Source organism: Rhagoletis zephyria, unplaced genomic scaffold (genome assembly GCF_001687245.7).
Source record: "Rhagoletis zephyria isolate East Lansing unplaced genomic scaffold, Rhagoletis_zephyria_1.1 Rzeph_scaffold_01714, whole genome shotgun sequence".
Taxonomy (NCBI): Eukaryota; Metazoa; Arthropoda; class Insecta; order Diptera; family Tephritidae; genus Rhagoletis; species Rhagoletis zephyria.
In genome coordinates this window covers 42,775-63,604 of record NW_016158798.1, presented here as the reverse complement: position 1 = coordinate 63,604, position 20,830 = coordinate 42,775, and the positions used below count along the sequence as shown (strand labels likewise).

The 20,830-nt window shown below is 34.1% G+C and overlaps 1 protein-coding gene and 3 long non-coding RNA genes across 5 annotated transcripts in view; all 4 read right to left on the bottom strand.

Annotated features, from left to right (window-relative positions):
* Nucleotides 1–6,759: 6,759 nt before the first annotated feature.
* LOC108364932 (uncharacterized) lies at nt 6,760–8,877 on the bottom strand. Its single transcript, XR_001847846.1, has 2 exons — nt 8,036–8,877; nt 6,760–7,974 (listed from the first exon to the last, which is right to left on the bottom strand). It is a non-coding gene; the product is annotated as an uncharacterized LOC108364932 (long non-coding RNA).
* A 445-nt stretch (nt 8,878–9,322) lies between these two features.
* LOC108364931 (uncharacterized) lies at nt 9,323–9,969 on the bottom strand. The gene is made up of 2 exons (XR_001847845.1): nt 9,649–9,969; nt 9,323–9,508 (listed from the first exon to the last, which is right to left on the bottom strand). It is a non-coding gene; the product is annotated as an uncharacterized LOC108364931 (long non-coding RNA).
* A 1,642-nt stretch (nt 9,970–11,611) lies between these two features.
* Nucleotides 11,612–12,088, bottom strand: LOC108364929 (uncharacterized). The gene is made up of 2 exons (XR_001847843.1): nt 11,994–12,088; nt 11,612–11,962 (listed from the first exon to the last, which is right to left on the bottom strand). It is a non-coding gene; the product is annotated as an uncharacterized LOC108364929 (long non-coding RNA).
* Nucleotides 12,089–12,133: 45 nt separating this feature from the next.
* Nucleotides 12,134–20,830, bottom strand: part of Lk6 (MAPK interacting serine/threonine Lk6 kinase) — a 50,190-nt gene continuing 41,493 nt past the window's right edge. For both annotated transcript variants that reach the window (XM_017618815.1, XM_017618816.1), the window contains exons 2-8: nt 20,484–20,666; nt 18,068–18,309; nt 16,499–16,768; nt 16,165–16,387; nt 15,850–16,066; nt 13,792–15,708; nt 12,134–13,637 (exon numbers count right to left, since the gene is read on the bottom strand). In XM_017618815.1, coding sequence (XP_017474304.1) covers nt 12,389–13,637; nt 13,792–15,708; nt 15,850–16,066; nt 16,165–16,387; nt 16,499–16,768; nt 18,068–18,309; nt 20,484–20,666 — 4,301 coding nt within the window. In that variant the 3' untranslated portion in view covers nt 12,134–12,388. The remainder of the gene's footprint in view (nt 13,638–13,791; nt 15,709–15,849; nt 16,067–16,164; nt 16,388–16,498; nt 16,769–18,067; nt 18,310–20,483; nt 20,667–20,830) is intronic.

Here is a 20,830-nt window from a genome sequence, read left to right as displayed (position 1 = left end):
CCAGTTGGAATGATGTTAAGAAATTTTAAATTTCCTTTTGGTGCAGAAACAACAACAGAAAAAACAATTTACAGCCTTATTACCGAACTCGAACGGTTACGTTTAAACCGGCCAGATGATGTTATCTTGCAAATTTTTGAAGCTTTCGAGATATGTAGATAGCAACATGCGACAAAAACCAAACATTTTTAAAACACACGAAAAAATCAATATATTCACAAAACTAGGAGCCAAATATAGTATAACTGCGTTTTTAATTTTTCTCTCTGAGACGTCAGGATTTTTTTTTAAAGAATTTTGAAATTTCTAGGGTATGATTGAATAAAAAAATTATTTAAAAGATTTGATGCATTGTATATTAACAATATGGGTATCAATTAAAAGCAAAAATTCTGTGGGGTCTTCGAAAAGTTAAAAACCTTATATTTCAAATAATTTTGAACTGATTTTAAAAAAATTTGTATCGTTTCTTTCTTCTGATATGGATAATTGTATACTTCGTATGTAAAAATTTGAGAAAAAACATTTGAAAGGAAAAAATACATTTTTTTTAGAAAACAAATATTTAAAAAAAAATACTAACCGATTTTTAAAAAAGCCATATCGTCGTAAACGCAATCAAACCTTCTTCTGATATGCGTATTTGTATACTTCGTATATACAAATTTTAGAAAAAAACACTTAAAATTAAAAAATACATTTTTTTATAAAAAAAAAATATTTTAAGCAAACAAATTACAAGCTGATTTCTAAAAAATTGGTATCGTTGTAAAGGATGCCAGAAAATTTATACTTTCGTAAATCCAAAAGTTTTTATTTTTATACACAAATAAAAATTATTAAAAAAAAATTTCCCTCAATATAAACTCCGCCCCCCCCCAAGTTGAAAGGCTGACTGAATCCAAAACAATTAAAGTATTTAAACCGGACATCATCAGTTTGTTCTTTTAGAGCGCATACATGGCTCCATAATATATATTGTAACTATCAATATCTTATAAAGAGAAAGTGAAAGAGAAGTGTAATTTTTTTTATTTAAGACTAATAAAGTTAGCAGGACGAAATTCGAGGATGTGGTAGTTAACATATTAGTCCTTAACATATATCTTTTTCAAAAATAAATATTGGAAATATCCAAGGATATTCAAGGATGAAGTTTTAAAAAGACATTTTTCAATACTTATTCGTTCTACAACGTTTTTCCTTTTAATTGATACCCATATTGTTATTCTACAGTCGCACAAGGCTGTTAGTCCCTTTGAGTCTGTTAAGCGCCAGTTCGTTAGCAGTTCTATTTTGTGAATTCAGCACATATAACTCACTCATTTAGTTTTGTTTATTTATACGTTTAAGATTTTCATCAAATAAAAAAATATATATATTTTTTAAGATAGAAACCCCCCCATTTCAGACCAATTTTTCGTAAACCTGCCAAATACAAATGTATATAGTAAAAGAAGAAGAAGAAGAAAGTCCAAACATTATTTAATTATTTGTATATATGTTTAAGCAGTTTATTACTGTTATAAATACAAATACACACACGTATACATAAACCAAACATTTATAATAAGGCAATATCTACATACAAACATACTTTTCAATCTTCAAATATACAATGTATGTATGTACATATGTATATAATTGAAACTGAAACCCAAATGTGAGTAGTATTTAAGTTAATAATTATAAACTTATAATTGTTTATATAAAACTATTTTACTAGAAAATGTATGTAGATCTATCTATAATTTGAGTACATTTATAAAGTAAGAAAAAGAAAAAGCAAATCGATTTGCTGAGCGAAATCTAATCTTATCACTGTAATTCTCATGGAATACATACATACATATACTCTTATGTTGATACATTATACATATGTATGTATGAAAAGAACAAAAAATAAACTCGTTTAAAATTATTTCATTGATCTTTTCCTCGCTTGATTTACCATCACAAGCAATTAACATGATTTGCAATATATCAAATTACCAAATAAAATTAATGAATTTAATTTGAATATAGCTGGGCGAGTCATAATTTTGATAAGGATATTTGTTTGATACACGAATAAGTATAGTTTGCTCTACATAGTACTTTGCCTACATGGTAAGTATACGTACGGTGGCCAGATTTCTGTGGGATTCTGAAGAATCGAGAATGAAAACATACAATTTTGTTTTTAGAATAAAGAGACATAAATAGTATCGTTTAATACACATAAACAAAAAATCAAAGAGAAACAAACTTGAAAAATTATCGCAAAAATTTATACATACAATGTATTGCACGTTTAATAATATAAAGACGTTATTCAAAATTTACGTTTTTGGAGATTTGGATTGATAAGGAGATAAGTTGTTTGTAACAGATGACTAAACTTCAAAAAAAAAAAAAAAATGGCGACTATATGTGTATTTCAATCTATCTTTTGGTATACCAACTGTATGAATTGATCAAACCTTGACTGCGCTTTCCCACAAAATTTAATTTTTGAAATAAGTCTTTATATTATTAACCTTCCGATATTTATGCTTGTATTTTACAAATTCGTAAATTTTTGAAGGAAACAAGTATTATTTTTTATAATTTTACGAAATTCGAGTTTCTATAGTTTCATTCAAGGCGAATTTATATAAGGTGGTGTTACTAGCATGATAAAAACATAGCAAGGTACAACCGTTCTCTCAATTTGTCGGCCATGATTTTTTTTTTTGAAGTTTGCCAACATTTTAAAATCATATAAAAGAGAAAATAAAAAATTGAAATTGTTCGAAATTGTTGTTGCTTGAGATTGAAAATGAAAATGTGTGTGTGTGTTTGTGAGTAAATTTAAAAATTAAATTGTTTGGAAACGTCAAGAATTTTTAAATTGACTCTCAGCGGTTCTACCCTACTATATTTTTATCATGGTTACTAGCTCAGCTGATTTTGTGTATGTGTTTCGCCGCACGTCTTCTGATATCAACCCTGCAACCAAAGTTTCCGAAATCTTAACGAAATCTTTAGGAGTATCTCATTTCTGTAACGAGTTTTTTACGAATCTTCAAAGAATATTGTATGAAGGGGTTGACACGAACTCGTAAAGAAATTTCTGTATGAAAAACAAAGATAATTCTGAAAAAATTCTGCAAGAAATTCTTCACATAGCAGCATTATTTTCATTGCTTTACCGATTTTCTTCCGAAATTTCGTAAAGGAATCGAAGTGTGCACAGTTTATTTCATTTTAGAAAATTCGGCGAAAAATCGGACGAGATCTTTACGAATTCTTTCAAATTTCTCTACAATTCAGAATACTCTGAAAAAATGGTTTGCAGGGAAAATGAAAAATTTTGTTTGAATTTCTACACACACTCTTACAGATTTTGACAGTTTATGCCGCCAAAGCAAAAACAAAATACATGAAAATTTTTGTTTTTGTACACCTGCTATCATCACCTTATATTAATTCGCCTTGGTTTCATTAAAAAAAAAAAAAAACAACAAACTTAGCAAATAATTATAAAAACCTAAATGAAAATTAAATCAAGAATGACGGAAACATATATTCTGTGTTCTTTGAGATAACGAAACTGCTGCCACGCCCGAAAAATTGGTTTTGGGCTACACCGCGACTTCTATTAAATTACAAGAAGTAAACAAGGAAAATCGGGATTTAAGCGGTACAAATATGAATAATCGGGACACTTCCCCGACTTTAAAAAAATATTCGGCGGGACAACTTTCTCAAAATCGGTACTGTCGCGCCAAAATCGGTACGAATGGTCACCGCAAGTATACGCCTAAGTTTCGTTACTCATATGCACTGTCCTACGCTTCATATGTTTATGTGCCTCTACAATCGTTTGTCGGTTTGAACCGATCATCCTTGGTAAACCTGGGCTCGAATCGTAACATCCGTTCACGGAAGTCTTTTGAATAAAGCCAACATAAAGTTGCTTATTGGTTACCTAACCAGTCGTGATCACCTACGCTCTCATATATATAGGCACCGGATTGGCCTCTACACAGAGATGGATTTCCGTCTCCGACGTCGGAGAACATTATGTGTGATTGTCCAACTTTAGCCAAACTAAGACTGCAGCACTTCCGTTCCGCCAAAGTCCATGACCTTAAGGTCTACCAAGAAACTTTTAACCTTTATTAGGGAGGCTGATAATATCTTGTACCGTTGGGGTTTGGAAGCATCATAAGGATATAAAGAACTTCGAGATCACAGCGTACTTTGTTTTGTTGCACCCATTAAATTTCCAGTGTAAACTCCTCAAATAAAGGACCAAAATAGGATGCATTTTTCATTAATTTTTTTTTTTGTTATAAAATTCAGCACAAATTTTTCATTATTTTTTTTTTTCTAGAAATTGCCTTGCAAAAAATACTTTAGATTCGAAGGTGCACGGCGAACTTTTAGTTGAGGTAACTAAACTATTTTCTTAGTGTACCATCAATTTCGTAATATGGCAGTAAAGGATTTGATCTGCAGGCGCTTCAATTTTCCGTTCCTTTTGTTTCGAGGAGGTGAAGAGGTGAGCGACCCCTTGCTGCCTAAAGGCCAAAAGTTAAAAATTTAAATTGTATGTAAATTTCCAGATACTTACTTTAACCTTTCGACTTTTGCAGCATGTAAGTACAAATATAATTTTTGAATATTTCAAGTTGAGGGAAATCCAAAAACATTGTTAGGCAGGGACTGCAATTCACTTCCGAGTGTATTTCAACCAAAGTCACTTTGAATTCAAATTGAAAGGAGTTGAAATTCACTCGGCAGTGATTTGCACAGCCTGGCTGAATATCTATATATTTTTTTTTTTTATAACAATGCTTTGGTCTGGGACATGTGTACATAAATATGGCTGTGTTCGAGCTACATTATAATTTCCGCAATATTGCAGCCTTGTTGCTTGCTTGTTGATATGTTGCTGATGCTTAACTGAAAATCTTCTGAAATGCTGCATAAATTGCGCAGTAAAAATTTGTATGTTGCTTTTGTTTTGCCAATGATGAGCAACTGATTGTAAAAATTTTGTTCCTCGAACGCTTGAGTCGCACAAATTCTCGCGTAGGACGTGACGCTTTTTCATCAAAAGTAACACTGCCGCATTAACTGCAGCTCGAATACACCCAATGCGTCCGCCCATAGGGTTTTATAAGAAGAATTACATATTTAACATCGTTTGGAAAATTTAGCTCGTGCGTTCAAAACACTTTTCCAGCACAAATTGCACAAACAACCGTTCTGAAAAAAAAGTAAAACACAATTAATTTTTTGTTATCGTTTAGTTTGATACTCGACTTTTATTTTTATTATAATTTTTTATGAATCTTTTTTTCGTATTTTTATTTTATTTATTATTTGCTTTCGCCTTTTATAATTCTATTCATACATTTTTGTTCGATTGCTTCGCAAAATTATCTCCACCGCGCTTGCATGCGCATGCGCTCGCAGCTGGCATATCAAAGCGCGGTAAAAACTTACGAGGAAAGCTGCAAAGCGCATGTGCAAACATACACTAGGCGACAAATGAAAGTGTACAGCTTGTTCTATTATAATATTCACAATTATTTTCATGAAGAATTTTCTGCATTAATCAGTTATGAAAATATAAGTCATTCTATAATATGTATGTATCAACCATATATGTAAATCAAAGTTTCACACAGTAGGTACAAGTTCACAAAAATTCCAAAAAAATTTATCAAAATTTTCATCTTTTTATTCAAAATTTCTAGTTTCCCATTCAATTTTAGTCCAATGAAGTGCAAGTTGATTTTTCAGATTTTTTTTTTGGATACTGCTTTTGCGGTTTTTTTTATGACATGTGTAATTTACAAAAGCTGGCGTTGATTTTTTTTTGACATTTTCTTGCTAACGGTCTCACGCATTTTATTGCATAAGAAATGCATGCTTATATGGAAAAAAATGAAAAAAATCCGTCACAAAAAAAAAATTCTCAAAAATCAACGACATTCTAAGCCATTTGAGTCATAAGACAATTAACTACAAAACTGCATATAGAAATTCTCAATTAAAAGTTGAAAATGTTTATGAAATTTTTTTGAATTTTTGTGAACTTTATATAAAGTGTGAAATTTTGATTTTTACGGTTTATATTATAAAATAAACTATATTTTCATAAATAATTAATGCAAAAAAATTTCATGAAAATAATTGTGAATATTATATTAGAACAAGGAGTGCACTTTCATTTGTCGCCTAGTGTATCTATGTGTAGTACTTATCATCGCTTCTTACTTTCTTTTCTTACTCATCTTGATTTTATAAATTTTTATGATTTTGTTTTTTTGGTTTATTTTGTTTATTTTTGCTACTAACTCGCTTGGGTCTCTTCTTCATATCAGCATCATCGTCATCTCATCATTCTTAGAATATGTATGTATGTATGTATGTATGTGTATCAATCAAAAACTTTATCAAATGTGCTTAGCATACTAAAATTCGTTTCGCTCGCTTATTCGCCCACTGCAACTTCTGCCGTTTACATAGCTCTACACTTCCAAATTTTTCATCATCATCATCATCTGCATCAGCTTCTTCTTCTTACTTAAACTTCTANCTTATTCGCCCACTGCAACTTCTGCCGTTTACATAGCTCTACACTTCCAACTTTTTCATCATCATCATCATCATCATCATCATCTGCATCAGCTTCTTCTTCTTACTTAAACTTCTCCTCACTGAGTTGCAAAAATATATATAGTTTATATAAAAATGTTTCTGAGAGGGAATTTTGTTTGATTTTTTTTTTGTATTTTGTGTTTTTGTTTATTTTTTGTTTGATTTGTATTAATTAGTGTTAAATATTAGCGAATTGTGTAGTAAGTGTTTATATGTGTGTAATATGTATGAATGCATGTGTATGTTGTATGTATCTATGTATATATGTAAGTTTTTTTTTTTTGTTTATTAAATGTAAGTTTAAATGGAATTTTTTGCACGCACTTCACTGCAATATGCAGCATCTCTGATCGCTGATCGCTTTAGTATTTGCACTTTTTTGCATTTTTTACTTGCTTTCGAAATAATTAACATTTTTTTTAACAGAAAATGTGTACGAGTATAAGATAAATACATATGTACGAGTACATTAAAGTTTATATAAAATATTTTTGTTTTCAAAAATCAATGCAAGCATAAATGGCTTAACTCCAGATATGTTTTTTTGGCTACAGCACTTTAGTGTATGCGTGTCTGTATGTCTCTTTGGGTGTATGTTGAGCCGCTGCAGCCAATTTGATATCTTACTTCGCTGTCATTGATTTTTTGTGGTATTCAAATACAACAACTTTAGCATCAAAACTGAGTGCAATAAATTTTTTTCGTTTGCTTTTTTTGTTGAAAATTAAATCCCAAAATTAAACTTCTATCACTTTACTTTTGGCGCATAAATTTATTTGTAAGTGCGCCGCGTTGATATACATGATAAAATATGTATGTACATTAGGGTGTACCACCAAATCTAGTTGCAGTTTTTCTACCGGAATTACAGTCGAAACCGGCTAGTTGAACTCTTTTTAATTGGCACGGAAAATCTGACCCCAATTTTATTTTAGCTTTTTCATACACAAATTCCATCGGTTATTTCAGACCTTGGCTAAATGAAAACATCGGTTTATTGGTGAAGCAACATTTATGCTTGGAAATTCGAAAATACACTAGTAACAGTTCTCTTTTAATGCAACTCTTTTTCAACTCAACTTCATAATATACAACGACCCTGGAAATTTTTTTAAAACTCTTACAACCGGGTTCACGCAAATAAATTATCAGCTGATTTCATAGAATTTTCAAATTGAGTGAACAAATTTCGGATAGCTAAAATCTGGCGGTTTAGTAAAAGTTTGCTTAATTAGCTACTGTTGCATTTAACCAAAGATCTGCTAATTGTACATCACGGTTAATTGCTACTGGACGGTGTTGCAATTTCGGAAAAAATTAAAGATTTGAAAATACCTCCAAAAATCGTTTTATTTTTATTTCTGTTGACTAGCTTTTCAAACATTTTTAAGCAGACTTTTTAAACTTAAACTCTTCTATCACTGAGCTGATTGTTTAGAAAAGATATTTTAAGAACTAATTTTATTTATAAAAGACTCGATTTTCGAAGGTATTTTCAAATAGATCCAGCTCAGGTAAACCTTAATATTTTTCCTAAATTTGTTAGCGGAAGTCTCAAAATTTGGAAAAACAAAATCAAGTTTTTTGTGGGGTGGTGCTACACCCTAGTGCACACAAAAATACGATTCGTGCTAGAGGTCATCGTAAAGTATAACCGATCGATTTCCCTCTGAGAAGAGCAGCTCACTTGGAGATACCTTACATGAGTTGAGAGGAACAACAAATAATAAAGTTTGTACGAAAGACAAAACTATGCAATCTGAAAATTTAATTTTTTTTTAATTATTTCCGATTTTGCATTCAAGCGTGTGTTCGAGAGACACCCCTCCTCCTTTCCTGATACTCAACTGCATGTGGCTCTATAATAATACAGAAAATTGCTTTCGAACGTATTCGCATTGCGTTCGTTTTGAGAGCAAATAACAAATAGAACGAAAATATTTTGTTGGTCTCCAACACATTCTATCGCCGTTGTTGTCCAATGTTTTTTTTTTTTTATCTAGAACCCTAGATATTCTTGAATAAAAAGCAGCCCTGCTGCAATTATTAAAGCTCGAACACACACAAGCATAAATATTTATGAATACGTAGCCTTTGTGAGCGCCTAAAAGTATGCTTGATTTTGCGACGTTGAACATAACGTTTTATCTTCGATATGTCGCTTCAAAATAGTTTAGTTACCGACCTCCAGAAAACTACATATCGTCACCTGAAATGCAAAAAAGCCGTAACTAAATCTTTTTTTCCTAACAATTTTGTTAAGAAATGCATCATAATTATAATTACATGGTTATAATTAATAAAAAGCGAATTTTGGATATTTTGTTTCTTTTACATTTCAGGGTTATATGCATTTCTATGAAAAATACACCCAAGAAAATTGCCGTTTCGACGGGATCTGAAAAATAGTGGGTAAAAAAAAATCGAATTTGACAGTATAGAATATGCCATTGATCTGAAAAATGTCTTACAAGTATGTTGTTAGTCTTTGTTTGAAAACATTAGGCAACCACTTTTTCGGCAATTGTGATTTCTACAATACATACATATTTTCTTAATTCGTACTTTGTGGTCCATGAAGCTCCATTATACCAACTTTCTGCTTGATTGGGCTTAAACGTTTAAGAGATATATGCAATATACAAGTCTTCTAAATATTCGCCCTCATTACAAGAGTCGTGTCGGATGTAAGTTGTTTTTCGAGAGTCGTATCGTATTGAAAATTTCACATCATTGCCCAAAATTTCGACTAGTGTTTTAAAACAGAAAAACTTGCTTAGTTTTCGACGATTTTCGACGTTCACTTATTTCAGCACGACCGTAGACAATGTCAATGTTGTAGGGTCGCACAATTCAGCCTAATTTACGACTTACGCAATGAGGCTGATTAACTTTTAGGCGCTCAACATCATACACTGAAGAAATCTAAACAGTTTTANGTACAATTCAGCCTAATTTACGACTTACGCAATGAGGCTGATTAACTTTTAGGCGCTCAACATCATACACTGAAGAAATCTAAACAGTTTTTTGTACTAAAACTAAGCTCGTTCTCCCAATTATTTGCCACAGTCATACAAACTTAAAACTACTTATTTTCACCTGCTGTGGTTATCACGCATACAGCCTTCGTAGCATATATTTAGACGCTCAACTTTGTTTACAAAGCAAACAAATCATATTACAAAAAAATAACAGGTCCCAGTAAAAAAAAAAAAAAAAAAGTAGGAGCAACCAAAGATTAATCTTACGATAGTTCCTTCGTGAGCAATGGATTCTTCCACAAATCTACGAGACTTGTGCATTTTATACTTACTTTTAACATTGCGTGTACTTACGGCNAAAAAAAAAAAAAAAGTAGGAGCAACCAAAGATTAATCTTACGATAGTTCTTCGTGAGCAATGGATTCTTCCACAAATCTACGAGACTTGTGCATTTTATACTTACTTTTAACATTGCATGTACTTACGGGCAAGCACTCCGTTTGAGCTCCTTACGAAGGACAAAGGAAGTATTCGTTTGAGCTTATTTTGACCTCGAAACGAGAACAAACGGAGTAATCTTCGTATATTCCTTAGCTCGTTTTATTACTCCGACAAGTACCAATAAGCGAGGAATCAACAAACTTTTTATTTGTTGATCGCCCGCTTTTTGCTAGAATCCATAAATTTTTTACTGGGATATTTGCTACAACTACTATTAACTGCACCACGCAAGCTTGGGACGGGGAGTTACAAGTAGTTCTTTTGCTTGAGCTTATTTTAATCAAAGTAAATTTGGTTTTTGTTTCTTTTATCAAACTGAACAAATTTTGCAGATCAAAAAAAAAATAATAATTCTGCAGCGCTCAGATACATACATACATAATTGATAATAGGCTACAGCTTCGTCTACCATCACTTCAGCTGCATTTGTCCGTTTGTAAACTTCAACATCTTTCTGCTACACAACAAGAGTAGATACAATATAGTAGATACTACAATATAATTATTTATCAAAAAATCAAACTTCAGAGTGTTTTCTTTTTGTTTACGATTTCGTTTTATAATTATTAAAAATTATATGAATTATCATATCTTTTTTATAAAAAAAAGTGAACGACTTTTTGGATTGTACGATGTTTAAATGTTTTTTTTTTCTACGCTTTTCACACATTGTTGGTGTTGTTATAAACATTTTATGAACGAAGTGTAATTTTATGTTACTGTGTGTGTATGTATGTTTGCGTTTGTGTATATATATATGTGTGTGTGTAAGTGTATTATGTCGCGAAAGTTCACTTCATATACTACATGAGTGGTGGCGACGTGATTCCAGTGTTTTTTTTTTTGTTTTTGTTGTTTTTTTCGTTCATAATACACTTTATTATATAAGCCCGCAAAAAGGCAATTGTTTTTCAATCTTAACAGCCATATTTTTTTAACATCAACAAACACATTCTTAATCTTCATACAACAAACTTTACATATTTGTTACTTTTGTTTTTGCGAATGCGTTTACCAGTCGTTATTACGAAAATATCGTTCGAAAAGATCAATTGCAATTATACATAAGTATGTTGGTAAAAAATTGGAAAAAAAATGAATTGAAACATTTTTTTGTTTTGTTAAGACAAATTTTTGAGATAATAGTGATAAAGTAATTATAATTAAATTATGTGTATTTGGAATTTTGGAAAGCTTGTGATGGGCTGAGTGGAAGGTACGCTGTAAGGGTAAAATGAGAAGCAGGCCAAAGGGCGCACATATCGAGCCATAACCGCCAAAATAACGTAAGCGACATTTTTTTCAAAATTTTCTTTTTGATGCAGAAAGGCATCTAGATACTCTAGGAATATTTCTGCATCAAAAAGAAAATTTTGAAAAAAATGTCGCTTACGTTATTTTGGCGGTTAGGGCTCGATATGCTGTACAGTTTTAGCAAAATTTTTGCGATTCAAACACACTTTTTTTCTTTTTGTGATTTTATGTTTTCTAGTGGAACAAAAAAAAAATCCTAAATCTTTTTGTGAAGTTCTTTACATTCCACCCTCCTGGCAGCGGGCACTTTTCACTCAGCACACAATTTTTCCGTTACACAAGTGAGAGCAAAATATTGAAATTAAGAAAGGTACAAAAATATTGTATGTATTTTTTGTAAAGTAAAACCCGATAAAGGATAATAGCTTGCGTGGGTGAGCACAACTGGTTGAAGCGGGAGGGAAGAATGCTAAGACACGAGTTTTCTAAAATTGTTAAATTGGTAGTCTCTGAAACGTGCGAAAATCTCGAAAAATGCATTGCGCCAAATTAGAATTTGTTTTCTTAGCTTCAAAATAATTCGCTAGTTTCTTATGCGTTTCAGAATTTCTCACCGAAAAATGTCGTAGTAGGCATTTTTAATTTAATCTCCCCCTCTCACCTTAACTCACGCACACAATTACATGTTGGATTATTAGGTTNGCGTTTCAGAATTTCTCACCGAAAAATGTCGTAGTAGGCATTTTTAATTTAATCTCCCCCTTTCACCTTAACTCACGCACACAATTACATGTTGGATTATTAGGTTTTTTTGTTTAATTTTGCAATTATTATTGAAATCGAGTTGGTACTCTTAGAGGAAAATGTGGAACAACAAAACGTACGAAAAAAACGTGTGTCTTGTGTTCAAAATTGCATGAATGTTATTGTTTGTTTTGTTTTTGAATATATGTATACGTATTTATGTATGTATGTATGTAAGTTTTCGTAGTAGTAAACTTTTCGCTTATTAACCACTAGCCGTTGCCGATTGACAGTATTCGCTGCCTAGATGTTGTCCAGCGCCTGCTGCTAAGCGCATACGTCGCTGCATTAACAAACTCTCGCTCGGCGGTGAGAGTCCAATGCCTAGTGTACCAGGTGATGGTGGTGATCCACTGCTGCCGCCCAAAACAAAACCATTTCCGACGCTGTCACCGCCGCCGCGCGACTGCTGTTGTAAATACATGCCGCCCGTTGGGGAATGCGTGAAACGACCTGAGCCTATGCGCGGCTGGTGTTGATTACTTCGCAAGACTTGGGCGCGCATTATGGCGCCATAGCCGCTGCCGCCGCCGCCGCCTACACCGCCCTCTTGGGTGGGCGAGTAGCGTGGCTGTGTTGGATGTTGATAGCTACGGTGCTGTTGCATGCCGCAATTGCGTGCACCTGTATAGATGCAATCGTTGCGCCAGTTGTGTATGGCACCAGAAGAACCGCTACCGCTATCGTCGGATGGTGGCGAAGCGCCGCTTACACTAACGTGGCTGTTGTTATAGCTGTTGCCGCTAGTGGAGCGAGCGTTGTAGTAGTAGCCGCCATTACCGCTGCTGCGTTGTTGACCTGCTGCATTCCAACCGGGCGAATGTACGCCTGGCGAACGATACTTGGTGCGGTAATTGTTGGCAGCAACACCATCGCCGCTGCTGGCGCCGTTTATTAAAATGCCGCCACGGCTGCGCCAATTTTCAGCCGTTTGACCTGAAGTCTGTTGCTGCTTGCTGTTGTTGGCATTGTTGCCGGCTGCTGGTTGTGAGTAGCGTCTATGTTTATTGTTGTATTGTTGTTGTTGCTGGCGACGCGTATAGCCGGCCGCATTGGCGTTGTTGGTGCTGTGCGAGCGCGGTCTACCGTAAACAGCAGCATCATCATCCTCATCGGCATCATCCTCAAGTTCAGCATCGTAATTATTATTCTGATATGCATCGTAATCATCGTCAACACCGCCGCCACCGACGCCGCGAGCGCCGGCACTACCAAGCGCAAAGCACACATTACGCTGGGCTTTATTAGCGCATGGCGAACGTTTAGTTTTCAATAAAGTTTGTTGCTTTTGAGTTTGCTGTAATTGTTGCTGCTGCTTTTTATTTTGTTTTTGCGGCTGCTGCTGCTGCTGCTGTTGTTTTTGATTTTGCTTCTGCGGCTGCTTCTGTTGCTGTACTTGTTGTTGTTTTTGTGTATGCTGCTGCTGATTGCCAAAAGTCGTTCGCATTGTTGTCNTGTTGCTGCTGCTTTTTATTTTGTTTTTGCGGCTGCTGCTGCTGCTGCTGCTGTTGTTTTTGATTTTGCTTCTGCGCCTGCTTCTGTTGCTGTACTTGTTGTTGTTTTTGTGTATGCTGCTGCTGATTGCCAAAAGTCGTTCGCATTGTTGTTGCCGCGCTGGTGGTGGAAGCCGCTGGCACTACTGCATTTGCGTCAACCGCTGCTTCTTTGTCCTGCAACGTCTGATGTTTACCTCTGGCGCTTACCGGAGCCCTTGAGTCGAAAATGTTCTCGTTTACATCGTCGCTTTGAGTCGCTGACGGTTGTTCGCGCTTACCAGCAATTCTCTTATCATTGTCATTGACTGCTGCAGTCTCAAATGCGGCTCCGTTCACTGACGTGGCGACAACAATATTTGCAGTCTCATTAAATTCAGGTAGCGTTTCTTTCAAATCACTAATACTAGCCAATAAATTAGCATTTTCATTTGTTGTTGTTGTTTTAATATTATCTCCTCCTCCATCGATTTGATTATATATATTTGCTTTATTTGCCTCTGTTTCTGCCTTCGAAGCATATCTGCTGTTGTCGTTGGTGGTGAGAGTTGTTTTTGTTGTATGTTCTGCTCCAGCATCGGTTGTTGTTTTTGTTTCTCTATTTGAATTGGCGATTGTTATATTATTAATATCACTGATTGGAAGTTGGCATTGTTCAGCGGCCAGCAACAAATCTTTAGCTTTGTTGCTGCCTGCGCCGCTGCTGCTACGATTAACATTACAGTTATTATCATTATCAACATTCTTTGATTCAATATTATTATCTTGGATGTTATAATAAGTTTTGAATTTTGCTTTTCCATTTGAATTTGCATTGAAATTCAATTTCGTTTCGTTAGCAAATTCGTTTTGCTGTTGTTGCTTTAGCTTTTCGATGTTTTCTTGCTTGTATTTGAAAACGCTTTCATCAACATCGGGTCTTTCAAACAAATTATTCTCATCATCATCATCCTCATCATCATTAGCATTAACCTTAACCTTATCATGATCAACATTAACATAAGCATTATTCTCAAACATTCGCTCCTCCTTAACTCTCCTCCCCTTCCACTCTTCGTCGTCATCATCAGCGTCTGCATCCTTACGCTCATTATGTAATCTATTATAATTTAATTCAAGAGCACTTTCAGCTCCTGCTGATCTCTCCCCCTCCTTGGTTTGCATGGCACCCTGTAGTAATGTTGTCTTACTGCGTTTGTCATCACCCCCAACACAGGAACTATCCTCCGCATCACTAGTAATAGCATTATCACCATAATCGCCATGACGATAACGATTATGTTCCTGCTCCATATCTCCGCCCATATACAACTCTTCATCTTGATCGCCATCTACATAGTATCTTGGGCGCCTGTTGTAATCGTCAAAGTCATGTGGCGTATAATTATCACTGCTTCTAGTTTCCATATCCTCGCCTTCAAACTCCTCATTTACATTATCCAAATCGCGCCAATGATAGTGACAGCTCTCAACGTCACTCCCATCTTCTGCATCTTCTAGAAAATGTCTACGTCTGCCCATCTCCTCCTCATCGTCGTGAGCGTTAAATTCTCCGACATGACGCTCGCCCACATGCGCCCACTCTTCATCTTCGTCGAGCCGTCCGAATGCCTCTAGCGCCTCCTCGTCGTCATCGTCCTCCTCATGCACGTTCAGAGTCTTGAACGATGACGCGCCCGATTGAAAGATGCTCGACGATTTACCACCACCGCTGCCATTGATGCTGCCAAAGCGACTTGATTGTCGTGTGGCATACAAATTACTGTTGCGACCGCCATAGACGGATCGATTATTGCTAACGCTAAGCGTATTATTCATTGAGCGACTACGTGGCGGTGGTGGTTTAATAAATACTGGCGGACTGTTGTTATCCGCTCCGCCATTGTGAGTCTCGAGCTGTATTTGCGACGGCTGATAGATGTTCGGACGCTCCTTCATGTAGTCGTAGCGCATGGAGAAGTGTTGCAAGATCACGCGTTTCACAGCCATTGCCGATTCGGCGAATTGCGATATTTCGCGCGCAGATTGATTGCTGAAAAGTAAAGGTTAAATTTTAGTACTACAATGTTAGAAAATGAATAGGAAACATATAAAACTTGAGCATTTATGCAAAAGTAGCAGCTTCTTTGTATTTTATTATTTTTATTTTTTTATTTTACATTAAATAACTTACCGCCTAATATTGCCAGGAGTGCGCAGCGCTTTACGCCGATTTTCCATTTTCTTACTATCGGCCGGATTCTCTTCCTCGGAAAATTTGATCCATGGATGATGTAAAACGGCTGCAGCACTTAAACGCTTTGGCGCTTCCTTGACGAGCAGGCCACGAATTAAGTCTTTGGCCTCTTCGCTCACGTCCGTCCATTCAGCATCGGGAAAGCAAAAACGTCCTAGAAGAATGCAACAATAAATTATAAAAAAATGTGTTTCATTTAATTACGCACATTTAAATAAAGTAGTGTGGTTTATACTCGCGAATCTCACTTACCTTCTTGTATGGACTCGAAGAGCAACTCTTGACAGGTGCGACAGTTCTCGCCACGATTCCAGCCGCAATCCTGTTCACAGTTGCCCGAAAATGGTGGATAGCCACACAATAGTATATATGCAATCACACCAAGCGACCACAGATCACAACGTTTGTCATAGTAATTTGCCTCGCCAACGAATAGATCAACAACTTCGGGCGCCATAAATTCTGCGCTACCGACCTAAGAAAAGTGAGACGTTAAGGTTTAAGTTAAAAGTCGTACAAAAAGATTAGCGATTAGAAGTACATTTAAAAAAAAGCGAGAAATTAGCATTTTATTATTTCTACTCACTGGTGTTAGCAGTTGTGGCGTTGCCGACGGCGATGACACGTCTGTGGTGAATTTGATGCCCGATCCCAAATCGAAATCGCAAATTTTAATCGGGCACAATTTTTCCGGATTTACACATAAAATATTTTCCGGCTTCAGATCACGATGAGCAATGCCTTTCTTGTGCAGAAAATCCAAGCCAGATGCGATTTCTTTGATAATCTGCGCTGCCTCATGTTCTGAGAAACAAATTTGTTCTTGGATGCGCCTTAAAAGGGGGCCGCCATTAATCTGGAAAACGAGAGTAAAAAAATTATAATTTATTATTTTTTTTTTAAATTCTGTTTTAAGTAGCATACTGTGTATGGATGTGCGATTTTTCTTTTTCAAAAATTATTTTATTTTTCTTTGAAGTGTCAAGAAAGCATAGTTATTTTAATTTTAAAATTTTAATAAAACTTTAAGCATCTAAAAATAGTTGTACCGAAAAATTAATATTACATACATATATAAGGTTAAACGTTAGACATAAAAATTTTAATTTCAAAAATTTTACTTTCAATAATGTACATATGTATATACGACTTAAAAAACGAAAAAAATCGATTTAATAATAGATCAATTAGGTTTCAATAACATCGGATTTTAAAAATTGAATTGATCTCAAAAACCGAATAGATTAAAAAACGGGATGTTGACAAAACTTTGATTTGAAAACAAATGGATTCGAAAAGGAAAATAAATTTGAAAACAAAAATTAAAATAATTTGATCTGCGAAAAAAAATGTTTTAAAAAAAGCATAGATTTCAAACTGATTGATGGACAAAAAACATTTGACTTATAAAAATTTATTTAAAAAAAAAAATGGAATTGAAAAATATGGATTTCGAGAAAAAAAATTAAAATAAATCTATTTAATAATATACAAATACAGATGTATACATATATTAATTGACAAGACTAGATTTCAAACAAATTTGACTTAAAAAAAAAATGGCAAAATTAAATTTAGAAAAGCATTTACAAAACTTTTTTAAAGCACTCGCATAGAATTTTTACAGTACATACGAGCCATGGTACAATAAAACAGGTAGAAGCCAATTTGACGGTAAACCTACAAAAGTCAAAGTTTTCGGGAGAGTAAAAATAAAAATGAGCGTGTGTAAGGAAAAATAAAAAAATACATTTCACTGGTTGACGTTTTTAAGTATATTTGAAGTTTATTCTTATTTATTTATTTTCTTTAGTTAAAATTTGATAAAACGTGTATGTTGTTTTCTGTTTTTGAAGTTTTCTACAAATTGTTAAACTTGGGTTTATATGGGGTTTGTTAGAGAAAGAACTGTATTTTAATTGAAAATTCTTAAAAATAAATAAATAAACATAAGTTGCACACAATATCACTTTGAAACGGCGTGCTATAGATATGACCGATACTGTATATATTAATTGACAAGACTAGATTTCAAACAAATTTGACTTAAAAAAAAAATGGCAAAATTAAATTTAGAAAAGCATTTACAAAACTTTTTTAAAGCACTCGCATAGAATTTTTACAGTACATACGAGCGTGTTGTGACGCGGCTTACCTTTTCAAAAACCAAATAAAATTTTTCATCATCTTCGAAGAATTCAATTAATTGTAAAATGCCCGGATGTCCCTGACAGTGATGGAATGTCTCCACTTCGCGAAAAACACGCGCACGCGCATGTCCCGGTATTTTATCGATCACCTTTACAGCATACTCCAAATCGGTGTAGATGTTTACGCATGTCTGCACGGAGGCGTAGGCGCCTTCGCCAAGGATCTCGCCCGTCAGCTTATACAATTCTGTGGAAAAAAAACAAAAAACAAAAAGATAAGTAAACATAAACAAAAGTTGAAAGTTGATTCGAGTAGCAAATATTAAATTACAAAATCAAGCAAAACAAACTATTGTGTAATAAAATAGTAAATAAGGTCGTATTGAAGAAAACACTCAATTAGCTGGGCGAGCCAACTGCCGACTGCCTACGTGCACGGCTCCCAGCACCGTCTGCGCATTCACTTTACGCAACCTTGCGATCGATAATCCTTACCCTCCTCTCACACTTCTTCCTACACAAAGCTTATTTAATAGACATATGTCTACGCAAAATACGTTTATTTCATCGCAGAAAATAGCCGGCGAAAGCAATGCACACGCGAATTCTATAAACAACACTGTCAAAATTAAGCAAAAACGAAAAACATATAAAAGCACAAAAAACATAAATTTATGCACGTGGCAGTGCAATGATTTAATTATTTGGCTATTTGCTTCTTGTGTGATTTTGTTTTTTTTTTTAAATTTTTGCTACCTATTTTTTAAATTTTCCAGTAATCTTTCGCATTATTTTAGTTTTCAATAACTCGTCGTGATTACGTATGCATTCGCCTTGTGCCATTTTCACCGAGTCACGCACGCACACCTCAAATGCAAAACAAAAGCAAGCAATTCTATTTTTCTTTTAATTTTTTTTTCGAGGGTTTTTGTTCTTACTTTTAAAAGTATTTTTAGCTGTACCTACTCGCACATTTCGGAAATATTGTGCAAAGTGGCAACCGGCAAATAAGTACATACAAATGTACGCCAGTAAAAGTGGAGACGCAGACAGTGAAAAGCTATGGTGAACGGTGGAAAAGTAAAGCGCTGTGACGGCGTGGAAGCTGTATGCTCGCTGCGCATTTATTTGAATACATAAAATTATTTTATATGGCATTTATCTGTATAATTACTTTCAGCTATAAACCTGTGCGCCTTAGCCATCAATTACATTTTAGATTTAAGGTTATTTAAAAAATGGATATGTACGATGTTTTAAACGCCGGGTGACATCGAACAGCTGTTTTTAAAATTCAGCTAAGAGGACAATGACAGCATGACGTTCAATACGGCTTCCTTTTTGGCGTTGTTTTGTCCAAATTCCGATAAAAAAACAAAAAAATTGCACAGAGTTCGCTAAATGGATTACTTATTGGTCTGCAAAAAAAAACAACACAAATAAAGAAAAAACAGTGATCTTATATGCAGCACGAGCTTGCCAAGGTATGCAATCTCGTTATTTTCATTGACTTTTATTTTTGTTATCAATATTGCAATTGTATGTGTTATTTTTATTGATATCGATATTTTTAGTGTTATCGTTGTTTTCATTGTTATCGTTATTTTAATTGTTATAGGCACTTATTTTAATCGAGTTTTTTTTTTTGTTGTCGGTACCGTTTTTATATCGATATTTTTTTGTTGTCGATATAGTTGACGCTATTTTTACTATCATCGTTATCTTCACCGCTATTGATATTCCTATTTACATTTATATTTTAATTGGTATTGACAATTTTAGTGTTATCGATATACTTATTGTTATCGCTATAGAAATTTTTTGTTTTAATTATTATCGAAATTTTTGTAATCGTTATGTGTTATGTTATCGATAATTGTTCTTTTATCGATGTTTTTATTGTCATCCACGTTTTCGATATTTTTGTTGTTTTCAATATTATAAAAAAATGTAGAATATATGTATGTATGTACAAACTAACATGTGTACTTAAATAAAATAAGTCAAGTTCAGGTTACTAAAAGCTGAATGGTAAGTCTTGACTTGTTTTATTTTATATATGTACATATTTTATTGGACATGTTAATTACAACTTTGTTTTAAGCATATTTTTGACATTTTACTTTGAACTTTTTAGTTAAATTTTTTTCTAAACGTGCTAAATTTGTGCTTAACAAACAAACAAATTTTTCAGTAGATTTCAATTTAAGTAGATAATATATATATACATACATATATTCTATATAAGAACAAAATCAGACTACACACAGAGATAACGATTTTTCAACTGTATTGTATGCACATATGTATGAAGATCACTCAAACTTAGCCTACCTTAATAATAATCTTCGCGCTTTTCTGTTTATCAACCAAGCTCTTTGTTGTTGCCAGCCAACAAACAACGAGTAAGTTCAAACTCACCTTGAAATGTTGACGAGTGCAAAGAAGAACTGGTGCGTTTCTTCTTGCGTCGCTTCTTTTGCATTTCCTCCTTATGACGATTGAGTTCCGCCTGACGTTCAATTTCCGTCATTTTGGGCGCCTCGCTGGACTCATTGCCCGAAACATCTTCGCTGCTGTAGCGTGTAATTTCATTATGGCCGCCTGTAAATCAAAAGGAGAGAACAGAGAAAAGCAAATAGTTGGTTAATAAAAATTGTTAATTAAATTTTTGGAGATTTTCAGTAATCTTTCTCAGTTTAATACTCAATTAACTACAAAGTGTGCATATGCGCATACTATATATGCTTAAATATACCATGTACAAA